The 18112-nt window shown below is 43.8% G+C and overlaps 1 protein-coding gene across 2 annotated transcripts in view; it reads right to left on the reverse strand.

Annotated features, from left to right (window-relative positions):
* Positions 1 to 18112, reverse strand: part of madd (MAP-kinase activating death domain) — a 75923-nt gene that overhangs the window by 47758 nt on the left and 10053 nt on the right. For both annotated transcript variants that reach the window (XM_083653105.1, XM_083653104.1), the window contains exons 2-5: positions 15272 to 15495; positions 13069 to 13716; positions 7849 to 8152; positions 163 to 294 (exon numbers count right to left, since the gene is read on the reverse strand). In XM_083653105.1, coding sequence (XP_083509231.1) covers positions 163 to 294; positions 7849 to 8152; positions 13069 to 13716; positions 15272 to 15330 — 1143 coding nt within the window. In that variant the 5' untranslated portion in view covers positions 15331 to 15495. The remainder of the gene's footprint in view (positions 1 to 162; positions 295 to 7848; positions 8153 to 13068; positions 13717 to 15271; positions 15496 to 18112) is intronic.

Consider the following 18112-nt stretch of genomic DNA (forward strand, 5'->3'; position numbering starts at 1 on the left):
TTGCATTGCAATATATTGAATTTCAATATATTGTGCCTATCTCTTGAATTCTCTACTGTAAAATAATTATTAATATATAATATTATTTATAACTTTTCACACAACTTTTTACTGTCGTCATCACAGTTTCAAATATCCTTATTCAAATCTGTCATCATGTACCTGTTCAGCAGAGGCCATGCATGTTGGCAGTAAGGGGATGACAGGAAACATGTACTCCAGAGGGTAAATCATGGCGACGAAGGCCATGACGCTCATAGACAGGGCGTTGTAATCTCGGGACTGAAGCACCACCTGAGGGGAAGACATCAAAAACACACAGGCATTGTATCATGAGGCCACAACTACTAATAAACATACTCTTCTATGCTGTTTAATCCAAAGCTGGCAGGTTTTTAAATTGTATCACTGTCATATGAGAGAGAGAGACAGAGAGAGAGAGACAGAGAGAGAGAGAGAGAGAGAGAGAGAGAATTTCTCAATAACCCTAACGATTGCTCAACTTGACCACTGCACAAAATAAAACCGCAGCAATGACGACGTTTCCCCAGACATACACAGAATATTTGGGCTATTCATGGTGACTCCCAATTAGGGATGTTCATCAATTATCGAAAATCGATAATTGATCGTTAACTCATTCACCGCCAATGACGTCTTTGACGTGTTATCAGAAATAGCCCTCCCCGCCAATGACGTGTTTGACGTGTTTTTGTTTTTATTACTGCAGGGCGTAGTTTAAACACTTCCCCAGCCTGTCACATGGTATCAGGTCCCTATCATCTAAGACAACACGTGAACAAACACATACCGCAGCTGTTGTTTTGAAATTGAGCAGGAGGAAAAGCAGAAAACTGGTAACGCTTCCTTGTGCAGACAGGAGAAACGCCATTGAAACGCGCCTCGGCGCGCTGCACGAGCTGGAGTCGCCTTCCTCTGTGCCAGCCGGGAGAAAGTAATCAAGAGATGTGTTTGATCATCGGAGGAATGAGGAAATGATCGATCAGTTTGCGAGGGCGGTGAGGACGTGTTGAATAGCCGAGGGGAAAACGGGAACGATCAGATAACAGGGAGACATGGACGAGGACGGGTGCAAAATAAACACACAACAGCAAGGCACAAGGCAGAAGCGGGAGTCAGAGCAGCCCGCTGTCCTTTCTCAAGAGCTATTCAGTTGGTTCATGTAATCGCTGGGCTGCGTGCCCTCCAGTGTTGCTCCTGGCCAATCCCAGCGCCACAGGGCGTGGTTATTGCTTATCCTATGTGGTGTTAGAAATCTAAAAGGGGGATTGTGTGTGTGTGTGTGTGTGTGTGTGTGTGTGTGTGTGTGTGTGTGTGTGTGTCTGTCTGTCTGTCTGTCTGTCTGTCTGTCTGTCTGTCTGTCGGTGTGTCTGTCTGTCTGTCTGTCTGTCTGTCTGTCTGTCTGTCTGCACACTCACTCACACCGAGTAAACTGTATTGTTGAATGTAAAAAAAAAAGCACTTCATGTGTATATATATATATATATATATATTTTTTTTTTTTGTCATTTGTGTCCTAACGAATAATATTTACATGTCTGATGTCAATACAGTTCAAAATAAAAGAATTGAGAGCGAGTTCTGCATGAGATTGTGTGCATAAATACATAAATGCCATTTTCTGCAATTTCTTTTCTCAGAGAGACATTTTGGGGGAAAACAGGGTGTATATAAATGGCTATAAGTAGAGTACAGAACATGCTAAAAGCTCACTTTTTTTTTCCTGGTGAACCCAGAGACGTACATCTTCATTTTGAGGTATTGCAAATCACTCTGGTGCTAATAGATAATTTACTGTGGGCTTTGAAAATGACCAACAATTATGAAAATCTTTGGCCTGTGCTAAATATTGGCAGTCCTAAACTGGCGGTGAATGAGTTAAGGATTGGAATCGATCCTGTGGCATTTGGATCGATTTTTTTATTATTATTATTATTATTATTATTTTTTGGACTAGGTTTGGGTGGAATTCGTTCCTCCTCACCCCACTCCATTGCACAGCCGACTAACGTGAGGTGGAGCTTCATATACCGTAAATTCCGGACTATAAGCCGCACCTTTTTTTCCCGTTTTTTGGCCTTTTTTGGCCCCTGCGGCTTATATAACGGTGCGGCTTATCTATGGATTTTTTCAAAAAAAAAAAAAAAAAAAAAAAAAATCTCTCTTTTTTAGCACTCTTTCTAACTATAAATCCACTTCTGTTTTAATTTCCTCTCTTGCCCTCTTTTCACCACACTGTATGACACTGTATGACACTGTGTGCACTGTAAAAAACAACACAGGTGGTGTTGTGTTATGTTGTTTTGTTGAAATGTTAATAAATGGGAGCTTCCTCAAACAGCCATCTCTTTCCCGACAATCCCCTCTGTGCATGAACCCTTACATATGGTAATTAAACATTAAAACACAATTAAAAAAAAAAAAAAAAAAAAAAAAAATACCATTAAAACACCCGCGGCTTATAGTCCGGTGCGGCTTATATAAGAAAAAAATAGTCAACTTTGCAGGTGCGGCTTATACACCGGTGCGGCTTATAGTCCGGAATTTACGGTAGTCTCTAGTTTTCTGGCTGGGCACGGGCCTTTGTGCCAACAAAACTGTTTTAAACATGGGAAATTCACACCGGCATGCGCCGGGGACAGCAGTGTTGGAGAGGAGACACATTGAAATAAAGAGTTAATTGAGGAGAACACGTTGTCTTTCATATTTTCGGCCATAGACATTCATTTTGTAAAAAAAAAAAAAAAAATGAAAATTTTCTAAGTATTAATATGATCGATAATCGATAATTGATCGTTAATTTTCACCGATTATCGATTTTGGAAAATTTTCAAAATGAACATCCCTACTCCCAATAATATTAGACAAGTCAAACGCAAACAGACTCTCCAATCTGATCAAATATAACACGTTTAAAGTGTTTACTATAAAGCAAACAATTATTTCAGCGGCTAGACTCGCCTAAGGCACCGGCACACCCGTCGTCGTCGTGACCACCACAGATAACTCAATAATCTGTTGGAAAAACAGAGACGGTGTCGTGTTTGGAGCAAGCGATCAGCCTGCTGCTTCTTCTAGTACTGTAACAAGCAATGAGGATTCCCTCTCCTCAATTCATCTTTACTCTCGCTAGAAAACACCATCCCATCTCATTCATTCATCTGTAAAAATGCAAATAAAGTGGCACCGATTGTACTAGTGAGCAGCGCATCATTTATTGATCTACTTGTTTATTTATAAGGGGGTGGGGCAGGTCAGTGCACATGCACGGCTGCACGCACAAGACAACAGAGCCGTGGATTGGACTGCCCTCGCTGCAACGACATGGGCTTTGAGCAGTGACACTGAACACGTTGTGAGGTTGGGTTAAGGGTTAGGGACTATAGCAGGGGTGGGCAATTATTTTTCATGGGGGGCCACATGTGAAACCCAGATTGTTGCCGGGGGCCGAACAAATATTGTCATGCCGTAACCCAGGAACTTTGATGATAGAGAGGACCACAAAAAAATGTCCTTGCTACCAGAGCGCCAGTTTTTGCTGAGCGTTGGGGGCCGAACGGCGCCGGCGCAAATTTTGGGGGGGCATTTGAAGTCAGGTTTAGAGGAATACCTCATTTTAAATTAACAGTTGTGATGTCATTATTCAGTCTTAAACACCAATATTTGATCCTTTTCTCACTCACTCCTATGTCATTAACCTTTTTGACCACCTGCGGCTGCTATATTTTAAAGTTACCAGCCAATAGACCCTTCTCACGGGGGCCATTTTGTGTCGAGAAGCCAGGGTAAACACAGGTGCAAGCAAAACACTAATGAGGGTTTCCAACTTCCATGATTGGGATTTGGAAACCCTCATTAGTGTTACCCTGGCTTCTCGACACAAAATGGCCCCCGTGAGAAGGGTCTATTAGAATTTCCACTAGCCAAAATGTTTTTCTTTAAATAAACCAGAATATGAGTGTGTTAATTTAAGCATAAGTATCAGTAAGTGGCCCGGGATTCTCAAAGCCTGTGTTAAGGGTCACACGAACAAAAATGCACTCTTGAAGCTAAATAAATCCATAACCAACAAGTTAATTATTTCCATTTTTACTTCAATGTAGAACAGTCATTTCTTACACATGAGATTACTTTTAGCCTTTTAGTCATAAAGATTATTGAAAGATATTCCATATTCCAGACTGAAATGTTATAACAGAAGTGGAGTATTGGCCAGAATGACATGAACATTTGGACACTTATTCAGCGGGTACCTTGCATGTTGCATTCAGGTGCACTGTAAAAAAAAAAAAAAAAAATTTTTTTTTTTTTTTTTTGGCTATTCCAGCGCGGGCCACACAGGGGGCGCTCGCGGGCCGCATGTGGCCCGCGGGCCGCCTTTTGCCCAGGTCTGGACTATAGGGTTGGGTATTGGCAAGGACCTCACGATACGATACGTATTACGATGCATGGGTCGCGATACGATTGTATCACGATACATTGCGATACAATAGATATTGCGATATATTGCAATACTCAACATAATTTACTGAAGTTTTTAAAATAGAGCTGAAAATACAACTCGCTGTGTACCACCCAGGTAGTGTAATAATATGTCACTTTAGTGGACAAATTGAGTCAAAAGTGTGTTACTGAACGCACTGAAATAAAAAAGTATTCTTATCGCGTCGATGAACACATGGTTGTGGGAAAAAATCAATATGGCGATATATCACGATATTTTTCTGAAATATCGATACAGTATTGCAGAAAAAAATATCGCGAGATATTGTCGTATCGATTTTATTGCACGCAGCCCTATTAGGGACACGACATGGGCTTTGAGCAGGGAGACTGAACACGTTGTGAGGTTGAGTGTTTGACTGTGTATCAATGTCACTGCTGTGTAAGCCAAGAGCGAGCAGAGGACACCACACCTGCACCGGACGAACAAGGCGTCAGTTACACCCCCCGCTAATGCTAGTCATTTTGAAAGGCTAAGAATAGGCCCTGTCACATCTGGAGTCGCCCATTATGCAAAGTCACAGGCGTTATAAATGACACAGCTCTGAGGGGGCAGTAGAGCGAGCGTCTACCCCTCCTCTCATACGCTCCATGCTTCCTTTTCCCCCCAGCGTACGTTTTCCACGCTTCACTGACATGGCTTCAGTTAGCGACGCCTGCTGCGGCTAATGGGAAAATGTCGGCTGAAGGTCGCCCGGGGCGGCGATTCACCCGGCAGTCTTTTGACAAAAAAAGACCTTCCTGCAGGGCGGGGACCACTGGGGACACGCAGCTGCACTCCACAGGACACCGCTGGCCAATCACAATATTCTAAATATAACTTTCCTTTGAGCATTCTCCTTGAAACAAACACACTTCTCTTCTTCTTCCCGCTCGTTAAACATCAGTAGGGGAAATAGAGAGAGATAGGCAGGAAGTAGGGATGGGCACGATTAATAACCGATGATCGATGGTTAAGAATTTGATCGATAATCGATCATTAACACATTGACTGCCAGACGTTTTTTTTTGCTGTAGGTAGCTTCTGCCAAGCCGTTTTTTGAGGATTATGGCTCATTTTATAAGAGCCGAGGATTCGTTTCAGCTTGGAGTTTGTGAACATACAATATCTCAAAAGTACTAATAGAATGTGTACTTTCTCTGTCTAAAAGAGTTAGTTTGTAGAGTTAGTAGTTATGTAAGCATTAGCAGTTGAATACAGCATGGTTTTAGCGTCAGAAAGAATATTCAGAGATAAACGGCTTTTTGTGAAATTGGATGGAACAGTCACTTTAACCATTCATTTTTGGCTCTCTCTCTCTCTCTCTCCCTCCCCCTCTCGCTCTCTCTCTCTCTCTCCCTCCCTCTCGCTCTCCCTCCCTCTCTCTCTCTCTCTCTCTCTCTCTCTCTCTCCCTCCCTCTCGAGTTGCTTCAACTCCTCCCTCCGTGGGCGGACAAGCTTGTCACCAGTCAGTGCTTTGCTGCTCTCCTGTGCCTGCATGTCTGCACGGCCGCTGTTTGAGGAAGTCGGGATGGACTCGCTCGTTTGGAGTTTTGGTTGAGAGAAGCTTTTGCGATTCTGGTCATATTTATGCTGCGTGTTTCAAAGTGTGTTCCTCCACCTGTAATCTATCACCCGATCATAGTAGATCGGCTGAATCTATTATGTAAATTTGCAATCCCGCATCGCCAGCAATCAGCGCGAAAAGGAGAATGGCTGGGCTGAGAATGGCGTGACAAGTTAAAAAAATGCTTTCCTTTCTCTAGCCAGGAGAGCACTGTTGCCACTTAGTGGGTCGGTGGAATGGGTTGTAAACGTTCGGTGGCTCCAATAATTATATAAGAGATGTAAAAGCGTTAGATGCACAACCCACCGTCAAAAAAAAAAAATCGATGCCAAAAACGTGTAAACACGTTGTTGGCAGGGAACAGCTGGATTCTGAAAACGTGTTCATACGTTGTTGGCAGTGAATGTGTTAAGAATTAGTGATTGTTTTTTTGTTTTGTTTTTTTTCCCCCTCAAAAAAAAGAAATCCCATTTTTCTATCCCCCATTAGTGCTAATTTTTAATTTATTTATCCTGGTTGCTTCTCCACCCTCTGTCGATCTGGGGAGAGCCGAAACTGGCTCCATGCTTCCTCCGAGACATGGGCAGTTAGCCAGCCGCTTCTTTTCACCTGACAGGGGAAGCTTCACCGGTAGGACATAGCACGTGGGAGGATCACGCTATTCCAACGAGTTCCCCTCCTTCCGAACAGGCGCCCCTAACGACCAGAGGAGGAACCACATCAGTGACCAGGATATTGCATGTTTTGGTGAAGGGGTTCCTATATGAAGGAAACCCCCAGGGGGCACGGGGGGGGGACATGCAAAGTCCACACAGAAAGGCCCTTTTGACGACCCCAGGACGGGCACGCATTCCTTCAGCGCTCACAGCGTCCCAGGTGGGAATCGAACCCAGGACCTTCTAGCTGTGGGGCGACATCGCTTACCACTGCACCACCATGCCCCCCCAAGAATGAGTGATTGTTACGAATTTCGTCGATCACATGGAATTTGATTGATCTAATGATATCAAATAGAGGTTGAATGAATGAATTTCACTACATGGCAGCAACGGGACAGCTTACAACCAGGGGCACAGTTAAGTTAACATATTATCGTTGGATGCGATTGATATGATTTGATATGATTGATGTTTTTAAAAGAGGCTCAATTGTGATTAAGAGTGCAGTAGTGTTGGCTCGTGAATTTCTGAACGTTTGGCAACAGGGGCCAACATGGGGATGCCAGTCTTGCGAGAGAACTTGAGGTAACGTCAACTATTTATTAGCCTCTACTAGCATTTAGCGTCTAATACTGATATGATCATGCGGTATGTCTCTTGGTTGTTATCAGACGTCGTTGTAGCTGTCATCTGTCACCCTACATTTTGGGACACTGTGAGACTTCCTCCTCCTAGGCTATCTTTGATCGCACTACTGTGACAACGGCCATCTTTGAACCTCTCTCACTGTGCGACGCAGGACAAGCGTTTTTCTAGCCAAGACCAAAGATATCTCAACGTTTCTTTCACGTTGGTCATCCTTCGTCTGGGACAGCTCAAATTAAAACATAAGAGGATTGTTGTTGGAGTATACGTTCATCTTCTTGGAATAAAAATGTAATTTGGGGGAAAACACAATTTCTTTAGTATTTTCTGTCATAGGCATTTTTTTGTATTAAAAAAAAAAGATTAATCGACAATCAATCGTTAATTTTCCAGATGATCGATTGAGGAAATATCTTCAAATGCCCTAGCAGGAAGGGTGTTTGATATCCAGTAAGTGTCTGCTGTATCCTCACCTTGTGCTCCAGCAGGATGCAGCTGAGCACCTGGAGGCAGGCGTCCACGCCCAGCAGCTCCAGAGGCAGGTGCAGGGGGAAGTCCACCATGCAGAAGCGGGAGTTGTCCGGCAGGGCGAAGGTGAGCGGCCGTCTGAGCTGGCTGGGCAGCACCTCCACGTCCACGCGCCTCTGGCCCGCCACCGGCACCGGGGAGCGCAGCAGCCGGTACACCCACGACTCCATCTCCCGCAGGTCGGCCAGCAGCTGGCTGCCTTTCTCTTCCACCGACAGCGCCCCGGTGAACACCCGCCACATGGTGTCTCTGACCAGGACAACATGGACATACAGTACATGGTCTATTATTATACATTCACACGTCAGACACTGTTTCCTTTATATTCTTTTAGCCAAAGGCTTATTACTAGGGCTGTGCAATAAAATCGATACGGAAATATATCGCGATACTTTTTTCTGCGATACTGTATCGATATTTCCCATATCGATTTTTTTTTTGCACAGTGACACAATGAGAATACTTTTTATTTCAGTGCGTTCAGTAACACACTCAACACTAGTTTTGACTAAATTTGTCCACTAAGTTATCAATATAAAGTGATGTACATTACACTACCTGGGTGGTACACAGCGTGTTGTATTTTAAATTTTTTAGCTATATTTTTTTTATTTTGAGTAAATTGTGTAGAGTATTGCAATATATCACAATATGTATGTATCGCAATGTATCGTGATACAATCGTATTGCGACCCATATATCATGATACGTATCATATCGTGAGGTCCTTGCCAATACCCAGCCCTACTTATTGCCCAACCCTTATTGCCCTGGATCTTATTTTGGTCATTTATACCGTAATATGATATAGCCTAAATATCATGTTATAAATGACCAAAATAAGATCCACTCTTACACTGCAATACCGACTGGAACTGTTAACAGGCCCTGGAGCAAACCTGTCTCGAAAGACAAAAATGACCCCAAGTGTCAACATCTATTAAATATTCTCGAGGAAACACTGCAAATGGATAATGATATGATGATAGTTTTTTTTATTTTTACCTTTATTTATACAGGGAGAGTCTCACTGAGAGCAATGCTCTCTTTTTCAGGAGCGCCCTGTTCACATTCACACACACATTCACACCTGGAAGCTGACCAGTACAACCACAGTCTGATCTGTTGGCCACTGAGCAGCTCCACTGGAGCGGTTGGGGTTAAGGGCCTTGCTCAAGAGCACCTCAGTGGTGGTAACGAGGGAGGGGCAAGCGCTGCCTTTTCACTTTGCCCAGATTTATCCTGCCGGTCCCGGGGATTGAACCGACGACCTTCCGGTCACTCTCAAGCTCGCTTCTCTAACCGTTGGGCCACCACAGCCCGGGATGAGAGCACAGTGAGTGATATACAATGATCAATTGATAAAGGCCAAATTTATACATTGATATAATCAAAACACGCTTGACTAATCTCTGTGAAATGTAATAGGCTCAACTTTACCAGTAGACAGTCAGCATTCATTTGAGGTAAACAAATTGATGGAAATTAAATAACGTGGTTTATTTTATTGCTCCAAACAGCTACCATGAGGCCGGGGCAAACTGTGCCACACTCTCTCATCTGATGAGCAAATGAGATGGAAACAGGGGAGAGGCTGCTAAGTAATTGCCAATATATTGATGAGAAACTCTCCACTACACACACACACACACACACACACAACCATTAAATCCTCTTTGGAGTGTGTGGCGACTCGAGGTATATATCATTAGGCCTTCGGAGACCTCCCACCAACTGCAGCTGCTCCCCAACGGCAGACAGAGACCTCAATCTGTCAGCATCGCCATAGCACAAAAGCATCTCTCTCTCTCTCTCTCTCTCTCTCTCTCTCTCTCTCTCTCTCTCTCTCTCTCTCTCTCTCTCTCTCTCTCTCTCTCTCTCTCTCTCTCTCTCTCTCTCTCTCTCTCTCTCTCTCTCTCTCTCTCTCTCTCTCTCTCTCTCTCTCTCTCTCTCTCTCTCTCTCTCTCTCTCTCTCTCTCTCTCTCTCGGACCTGTCACTGCCACACCGCATGTCAACCACACCATGTCAGGGGAAAAGACAGGTGTGCTCAGCCCTGGGCTTGGTTAGCCTGAGGGACCACGTCGTTCTATACTGATGATGATATGTGGATCCGTTGAGACTGAGAGACCACATCATTCTATACTATATGTGTGGGAAAAGCTGCACTGATTCTGAAGCTATAAATAGATGGCTATAAATAGATTTATAAATAGATAAGTGTTGAGGAGAAAACGTGTGTGCACCCTACTAAAAAGCAGCAGTCATGAATAGCATACCAATAAGTCAATATGAAATGACAGCACCTATAATAAGGGTTTTGTTGAATGTGTTTTGCCATTTATAGCAAGAAGATAATTAACCTAAAGACCAGTGTAAATTACCTTCATCCTTTAAAGCTGTGAATTAAATGTCATGCATTTGCTCTATCTGACATGAAATGCCAATCAATCACGTGTCATTTAGAAATAAATAAATAAACGTACCGTGAAATACCGTACCGTGATATTTTGGTAGAGATACCGTAGCGTAGCGTGAAATTTCATATCGCTACATTCCCTAAACCATGAATAAATAATTTGGCAGTAATTTGGTGGAATGAATCTGTGATTTCATTTACAACAAATCATTCAAAACAGCAACTACTACTGTACGAGCACTCTGGATATTGTCATTATGTATCATCAGGAGGTGGAGTGTGATAGTGGAGAGGGTTTTGTGAAAACACAACCCGAGCCACAGATGGCCTGCATACAATATCTGCACACAGCGTCAGAGAAACGCTCTTGTATTGACTTTGTATCAGACACATGATACACATAACAAGCCAACAATGACACAAGCAGGTGGGGGAGGACAGAAGGCACTGCAGCAAAAATCAGCAGTGAAAAGGCAACAATATGAATTATTATTATTATTATTGTTGCCTTTATAATATATTCTGGTGATGAGAGACAGGAAAGAGTGGGGAAATGACATGCGGTAAAGGTGCCCAGGCCGGATTTGAACCCAGGAACTTGTGGTTGCACCCGTCCCTCACACACAGAAATGTGATGGATATTTTGGTACCTTCTTAACAGTGCACAACAACTGCTGTGCCATGTTTTACTGTGTACTTAGTCTCATACTAACTAGCCATTGGAATCGCTCCCAGAAAAGCAGATCAGAGCATCCCTGTTACATTGAGTACACAGATTGATTACGCAGATCAAAAATTATGTTAAAGGCAAAATATTTGTTACAATTAGACATAAATGCAAAACCCTTTCGACTCATATGTACGCTCAGGAATATTACGCTAGACTACTACTTATCTAGCCTGACAGAGGAGTTCAAGTGTGCTAAGGTTAGACTGGAAATGACTCTGACTCAGTCAAAGGATCCAGTGGTTAGGAGTGTAGCGCCCACAGTTAAAACAGGGAGGAAGTGGAACCCAAAGGAGGCAGTACAGCAAGCACAGTCAGCTCTTAGACACAGGGATATCATAGGTCAGGTGCAGCATGGGCGTGGAGGCTTAGGGTTGTGCATAGGGAAACCTGTGTGGAACAAGGCATCAGTAATAGAAAAGAGGAAGATGGTAGTTGAAGAAGTACATAGGCAAGAGGAGGCAGTAAGATGTACTAAGGCAGTGTCGCAGGCAAAGCAAGGACAGTGGGTGAACTGGGAGAGTGTAGAGAAGAGAAAGTTGAAGTGGAGAGAGTTGTGGAGCATGGAGGCCAGCAGAATTAGATTTATTCTAGGGGCTACTTATGATGTGCTGCCATCTCCCCAGAACTTAAATCAGTGGTTGGGCGAGGATGGTGCCTGCCCGTTGTGTTCTAGTGTATGTACACTGAGGCATATACTGTCAGGGTGTAAGGTCAGTCTCTCCCAGGGGCGATACACCTGGCGTCACAACCAGGTGTTGAAATGTTTGGCAGCTGCAGTTGAGGAAAAGCGGCTAGAAGTAAATTCTCTAGTTGCTAGCAAAGAGACTAGACAGATCAAATTTGTACGTGAGGGAGAAAAGATTAGACCAATTAAGGTCAGGCACAAGTTAGGGCAGCTAAGTGTAGGTGGAGCCTGGGAAATGAGGGTTGACTTGAATGAACAGCTAGTCATCCCAGCATATATAGTTAGCACCCGGCTACGTCCGGACTTGTTACTGTGGTCTGAGGTAGAGAAGAGAGTTTATTTTATCGAACTCACAGTCCCGTGGGAAGATCGAGTTGAGGAGGCTTATGAGCGCAAGAAAGCTAGGTATGCTGAAATGGCAGCAGAGGCAGAGCAGCGAGGTTGGAGGGCTCGAGTGCGGCCTGTAGAGGTGGGCTGCCGTGGTTTTGTGGCAAAGTCCGTTATTGCCTTACTAACTGAGTTGGGCATTCGGGGACGGAGCCTGAAACTTGCGGTTAGCAACATGTCTCAGGCAGCAGAACGAGCAAGTGAATGGCTGTGGATAAGGAGGAAACATGCTAGCTGGGGAGCTCGCTAAGGTCAGATTGATTGTTTGTTGTTGGTCATGATTAACGGTCCGCATCAACAGGGCTGAATCATTGACGGTGGTGGTGTAGTTAGGGATTGTTTGTTGTTGGTCATGATTAACGGTCCGCATCAACAGGGCTGAATCATTGACAGTGGTGGTGTAGTCAGGAATGTCATACCGAACTGACCTGGATAGCTAGGCTTAGATAGTGAGGTAATATGCAGTTGTGCAGTGGTAGCATGGAGGGGGGTGTTTCCAGGACGCTGGATTACACCGTTAAGCCTTCTTGAGGTGTCGTGGGCCTAACTTAACGAAACGTCGGTGAAGGAAGGTGCCCACTTGAAAACCCCAATGACATGCTTCATACTGCTGTTGGCTAGGGTAGGTAACTGGTGATTTGTGTCTTGTTTATTAGTTTGTTAGCCTGTTAGCTTGTTTTATTCTGGATTGGGCTTCTAAATGTGTTTTTCCTCGGATTTTGGCACAAGGGATAGTAACATCTTGTCCTGTGTATTAATTAATACTATTCTGTCTGCTTTTCTGTCTTAAACAATGACAGGAAAGAAAGAAAGAAAGAAAGAAAGAAAGAAAGAAAGAAAGAAAGAAAGAAAGAAAGAAAGAAAGAAAGAAAGAAAGAAAGTTTCAAATAATGGTGTTAAGAGGAGAGCTGCATAACGCACACCATGATGTAACCATGAGCCTCACCTCTGGGTGGCGCGGGGGAGCCCGGCGCGCTGAGTCAGCCTCTGACTGCAGCAGTCCACCAGCCTCTTGAGAATATACAGGCATTCCCTGAAGGTGGAGAAGAAGGGGTAGTGGCTGAGTATGCACAGCGAGGTCAACGTGCTGTTGCGGTTCCTGGCGGCCATCTTGGCGGCGCTCCGTCGGTGCCGCGGCGACTTGCCGGCGTTCGGCTCGCCGCCCGGCGGCCCGGCGCTCTCCGCTCCGGACGCGGGCGCCGAGTCGCCGTTGGCGGGCGTCGATAACGACGCGGAGGGCACGCCGCCGCCGCCGTCCGACCCCTCGCTGGCGGTCTCCGTGCCCGGCCCCGCCGCGTCCCCGTGAGCGCCCTTGTCCCCGCGACTGCGGTGATGCCCTCCTCCTCCTCGCTGAAACGAGCGGTAGAAGTTGACGCACATGCCGTAGCGGGTGATTCCCGAGTCCTTGTCGGTCAGCGTGAAGACGAAGGAGGTGTCGTCGCGGAGGCTGACCCGGCGCTGGCGGACGCTCAGGCAGCCCTCCGGCTGGCAGAAGAACACCACGTCGGGGGAGAGCGGGAAGTCCGGGTGGTCCTCCAGGGGGTAGCGACGCAGGAGCTGGGGGGTCTGAGCCACACTGTCGCTGCTGGGTTGCCTGGTGGGTGGGTGGTGCACAAACATTGGGTTGTTTAAAAAAGTCCTACAGTAATAGAGAGGCAAAGTGACCGCCTACTTCCTGCTTCAGCACTGTACCAGAGATTTTCATCCGCCATTTATTTTCCCATAGACATTTAGTAAAATGCGTATAAAAATGGTTTTACTTGGTCAAACCAAACGGTTCAGTTATATTTAGAATCGGGAGAGAGCATAGAACATTTCACTTGGACCAAAACTTAAAAAAAACAACATCGAAAAAAATATTTTCTTTAAACCCGCATTTTTTTTAGGTCCGAGTGAAATGTTGCGATCTCTCCTGTTTCCAAATATATCTGTACCATTTGGTTTGAACAAGTAAACCTATTTATATAAGCATTTTACGAAATGTCTATGGGAAAATAAATGGCGGATGAAAATCTCTGGTACAGTGCTGAAGCAGGAAGTGACGTTCACTTTGGCTCTCTATACACAGTAAACAGAGTTTATTACTGTATAATCACAAGCAATACACAAGTCCAGATGTGAGTCTATAAAGTGTATGCTGTGGTGTTTCTGTGTTCCGTCAGCTTGTATTGTAAACCCCGTCTGTAAATCTAATTACCCTTCTGTGAGAATATAGTTTTGAATTTAAATTGAATTGGCCATGAAGTAGTGATAAGCATTTAATGCAATAATCAAGACATTTGAATCACCTGACAGGATATCAGCCTAGCCTGCATACCACAACTAACTTTGTGAGCGGTGGCTCAGAGGTTAGCACTGACGCCTCACAGCAAGAAGGTTGTGGGTTCGAATCACCACCCCGGTCTTTTCGGTGTGGAGGTTGCATGTTCTCCCCGTGTTTGTGCAGGGGCCTTGCTCAAGGGCACCTCAGTGGTGGTAATGAGGGAGGGGCAAGCGCTGCTTTTTCACTTTCCCCACCCAGATCTATCCTGCCGGTCCCGGGGATTGAACCGACGACCTTCTGCTCACACGGTTGCTTCTCTAACCTTTAGGGCACCACTGCCCACAACCTTGTGTTGCAGCAAGCAGTCATGCATGCAAGTCCAATCAAGTATCTAGCCAATCCAGTTTTAAATCTATGATCACAAAATGACTTAAATGACTTTTATTTAGTTATTTATTTAGTTTTATTTGTAAAGAATATGATTTTGATTGATTGATTTATTTTCGTGCCATGCACACAGGGTGCCCAACCCTCATGGGTATACTGTATATACAGTATACAGTATATACAGGGCGAGGGTGTATGATGTTGCGAGACCCGAAACATCCTATGACCCCAGGGTACATCACTGAGGATACGTCCCAGTTATGCATCCATGCGATGTTTTTTTTCTTTATAAGATACATAATTCCACACATCCTCATCCCCAAACTCAGATTTTCGAAGTATCGTGTACAACCTAAAACATATCTTAAAATAGAAAGGGTGTATCTACCATCTTTCCTATATAACATGATACAGACCAAATTATTCAACATGTCTAGTTACACGAAGTTTTTTTTTTAAACCAACATTGCTGCTATTCAAGATCTAGTTGAGTTCTTACCTAGCTCCGACCACCACCAGGTAGTCCAGGAGGCGGGGGCACATTTTCTTTTTCTCCATGGTGGAATGAGCTTGTCCTTTACGTCACGGCATCTAGGACACACATATATTCCCTCTGGAGTCTGTGGCAGCTTTCCAATCACAACGGAGAAGGTTTAGGTGCAGGGATGATGAAACACAGCTCCTTCACCATCATCGTGACGGTTAAAATGACTGATTCGAAACCTGTAACACAAGAAACAGAAGGCAAATATAGTCTTCAACTCTAAAAGTGTGATGCAGGCCTTGTTCTTCTGTGGTAACAATGAAATGTTAAACACTGCAGTGCAGTGCAAGCCGGTTACTAGAAACACCCCTCTGCTGTTGCGTGAATTAGACAAGAGTTCAGTTCACTTTATTTATACAGGAAGGGATAAAATGACATTTCACATGTACATTTAACTGGCCTGACTGACTCAGTTACAAACTGGTTTTCAGCAGGTTCCTGTTCTGCAGTACATTAAACAGAAAAATAATTATACAAGGACATGTTCAATTTCACTACATACAATATTACAGACCTAACAAAAACAATTACATTTACAGACATTCATTCAGTCATCAATACGAAGACAACAACAACAGAGATTAAAACCTAAGGGTGAGTTGGATCAGTGAATACAGGTGTTTTCTAGCATCAAATGTTGTTTGTAAGCTTTTTTGAAATGTGAGATAGAGGTTATTTCTCTGGTGTGAAATGGAATCTCGTTCCAAATTTTGGTGTATGTGTGGGAAGAATGATCTTAGTCCATAATTATTTTTGTATGCCGGTACTGGTATAAGTGCATGTGAGATTGATCTAGTGATGCGTTCTTGTCTTGTGTTGTGTCTTGGGAGTAGAGCTGTAAGTGTTGGAGAAGAATTGTTTCTTAGCATAAAATAAAACTTAATGGCTAGGCTTTTTGTGTAGTTCTGAAAAGTTGGAGCAGAGGAGTGTGAGAGTGCAGTACAGTGGTGAGTCCAAGGTGGAAAGTTACCATGAATTTTATATGCTCTGTTGTAGAGTCTTGCTACGGGTTCTATGGTTTCCTTTGTCGTGAGTGACCAGATTGGAAGACAGTAGGATATTGTTGAAAGAAAAATTGCATGTAGGTATGTATTTGAAACAGTGACAGTGAGAAATGGTCTAATCTTACTGTAAACAAATAGTTTACAGTAAGAGAAATTAAGAGAAAATTAAGAGAATTAAGAGAAGTTCATAAGGGTGAGAAAGGCTAAAGCTGCATTCACACCGACCTATTAAAGTTTTTCGCTGGCATCAAGTTTACATACAAAGTCAATGCAAACGAGCGATTGAGCGTATATTCGCCCGGGAGAAAAATCGCTGAGCGTCCGAGCGACAGAGACAGAGCGATAGGGAGAAAATTCGCTCGTCGCCCGAGATGAAATATCCCAACTCGAGCGAAATTACGCCGGCATCAGTCGCTCGCTGTTCAACGCTGATTGGCTGCCGTGTTGAGGGTGAGTCAAGGATCACACTGGCTTGGAACAAACCGCTGGTTTATTGTGTGGCAACAAACCGCATTGACAGGCTGATTGACAGCTGACATGAAGTGAAGTCTGCACTACCGGTATAGAGCTCGCATTAGGAGCCTGCTGATAGGCTTTAGCTTGTAAACAACTACGGTGGCTCGTAGTGGACAAATATCACGACATTGCGTAACGTTATAGCCCCAGATGTCCCCAGATTTAAACAGAGCGACAGAGCGATTCCAAAGGGTTCAGTCGAGCAACGGAGAGAAAAATAAATATCTCGGTGTGAACACAGCTTAAGATATAGTGAGAAAAGATGATGTAATATTACCGTAGCTGCGACCTAACCAAATCTAACTGACATCACTATTGTTGTTCACACAAAACAAGGAACACTTCAACTCTTCAAATATTGTTGTTTTTTCTTCTAGGGACGTAGAGCAAAAAACTTCACCAAGATTCTTGGGCTTTTATCCAGCATTTTGCCTCAGAATCCAAATTAAATGTTTTGACATTAATCTGTCAATTCTTTGACATATCTGTCAAAATCACATTTTAAATCAATGCATTAAATACAGGTTAATTGCATCAGTCAATACAAACATAAAGGCTAAATATGGCTAGTATTAGTCTGCAGATAAACCACAATGAAAAAAGACATGTACCAGTAGACTGGCAGTGGCCCGCTCCAAAGGAGTTTTTCTTGTAAACAACTCGTTTTGTATAGATATAGATATTATTATAGCCGATATATATCGGCTATATACGTATAGCCAATACCGATAATAGCCGATAAAGATACATTTCCCATTATCGGCCCGATAATTTATCTGTTCGATATATATCGTGCATCCCTCGTTCAAGCAGCATCCCACATTCTATTTCAAGTTATAACTACATGTTATATCATGATAGTCCTTGACAATTAGAACGGTCATGCCAAGGCTAAAATTCTGCTTAAGTTTACATTAGCAATATTTATAGCTCACGAGACCAGATTACTGTATGCAAAAAGGAGAAATCCACACTCTTTGATATCATACATTTGTGATGTTCTATGTATTCCTCCTGGAGCCATTATGTGATTCGTGTTCTCTTTGGTGTATCCACTTTCTGTATACTGTCCATGTGGTGTAGGTGTAGAGTGGAGAGATAGTGATATCTATAGCAAACTATTTTTTCTTCTTCCGGTCGAGACAACGTATAGCGTGGAGAGAGAACAATGCTGCGGTGTGCTGTGCCTTGCTGTTCAAACAAATGACAGAAAAGCCATTGAGGAGGGTGTTGTCGCTACCAAGGTGCAAGCTGTGGTTGCATTGCATCCTGGTCT

The sequence above is a fragment of the Poromitra crassiceps genome (assembly GCF_964638095.1).
Source record: "Poromitra crassiceps genome assembly, chromosome: 16".
In the NCBI taxonomy this organism is placed as follows: Eukaryota; Metazoa; Chordata; class Actinopteri; order Beryciformes; family Melamphaidae; genus Poromitra; species Poromitra crassiceps.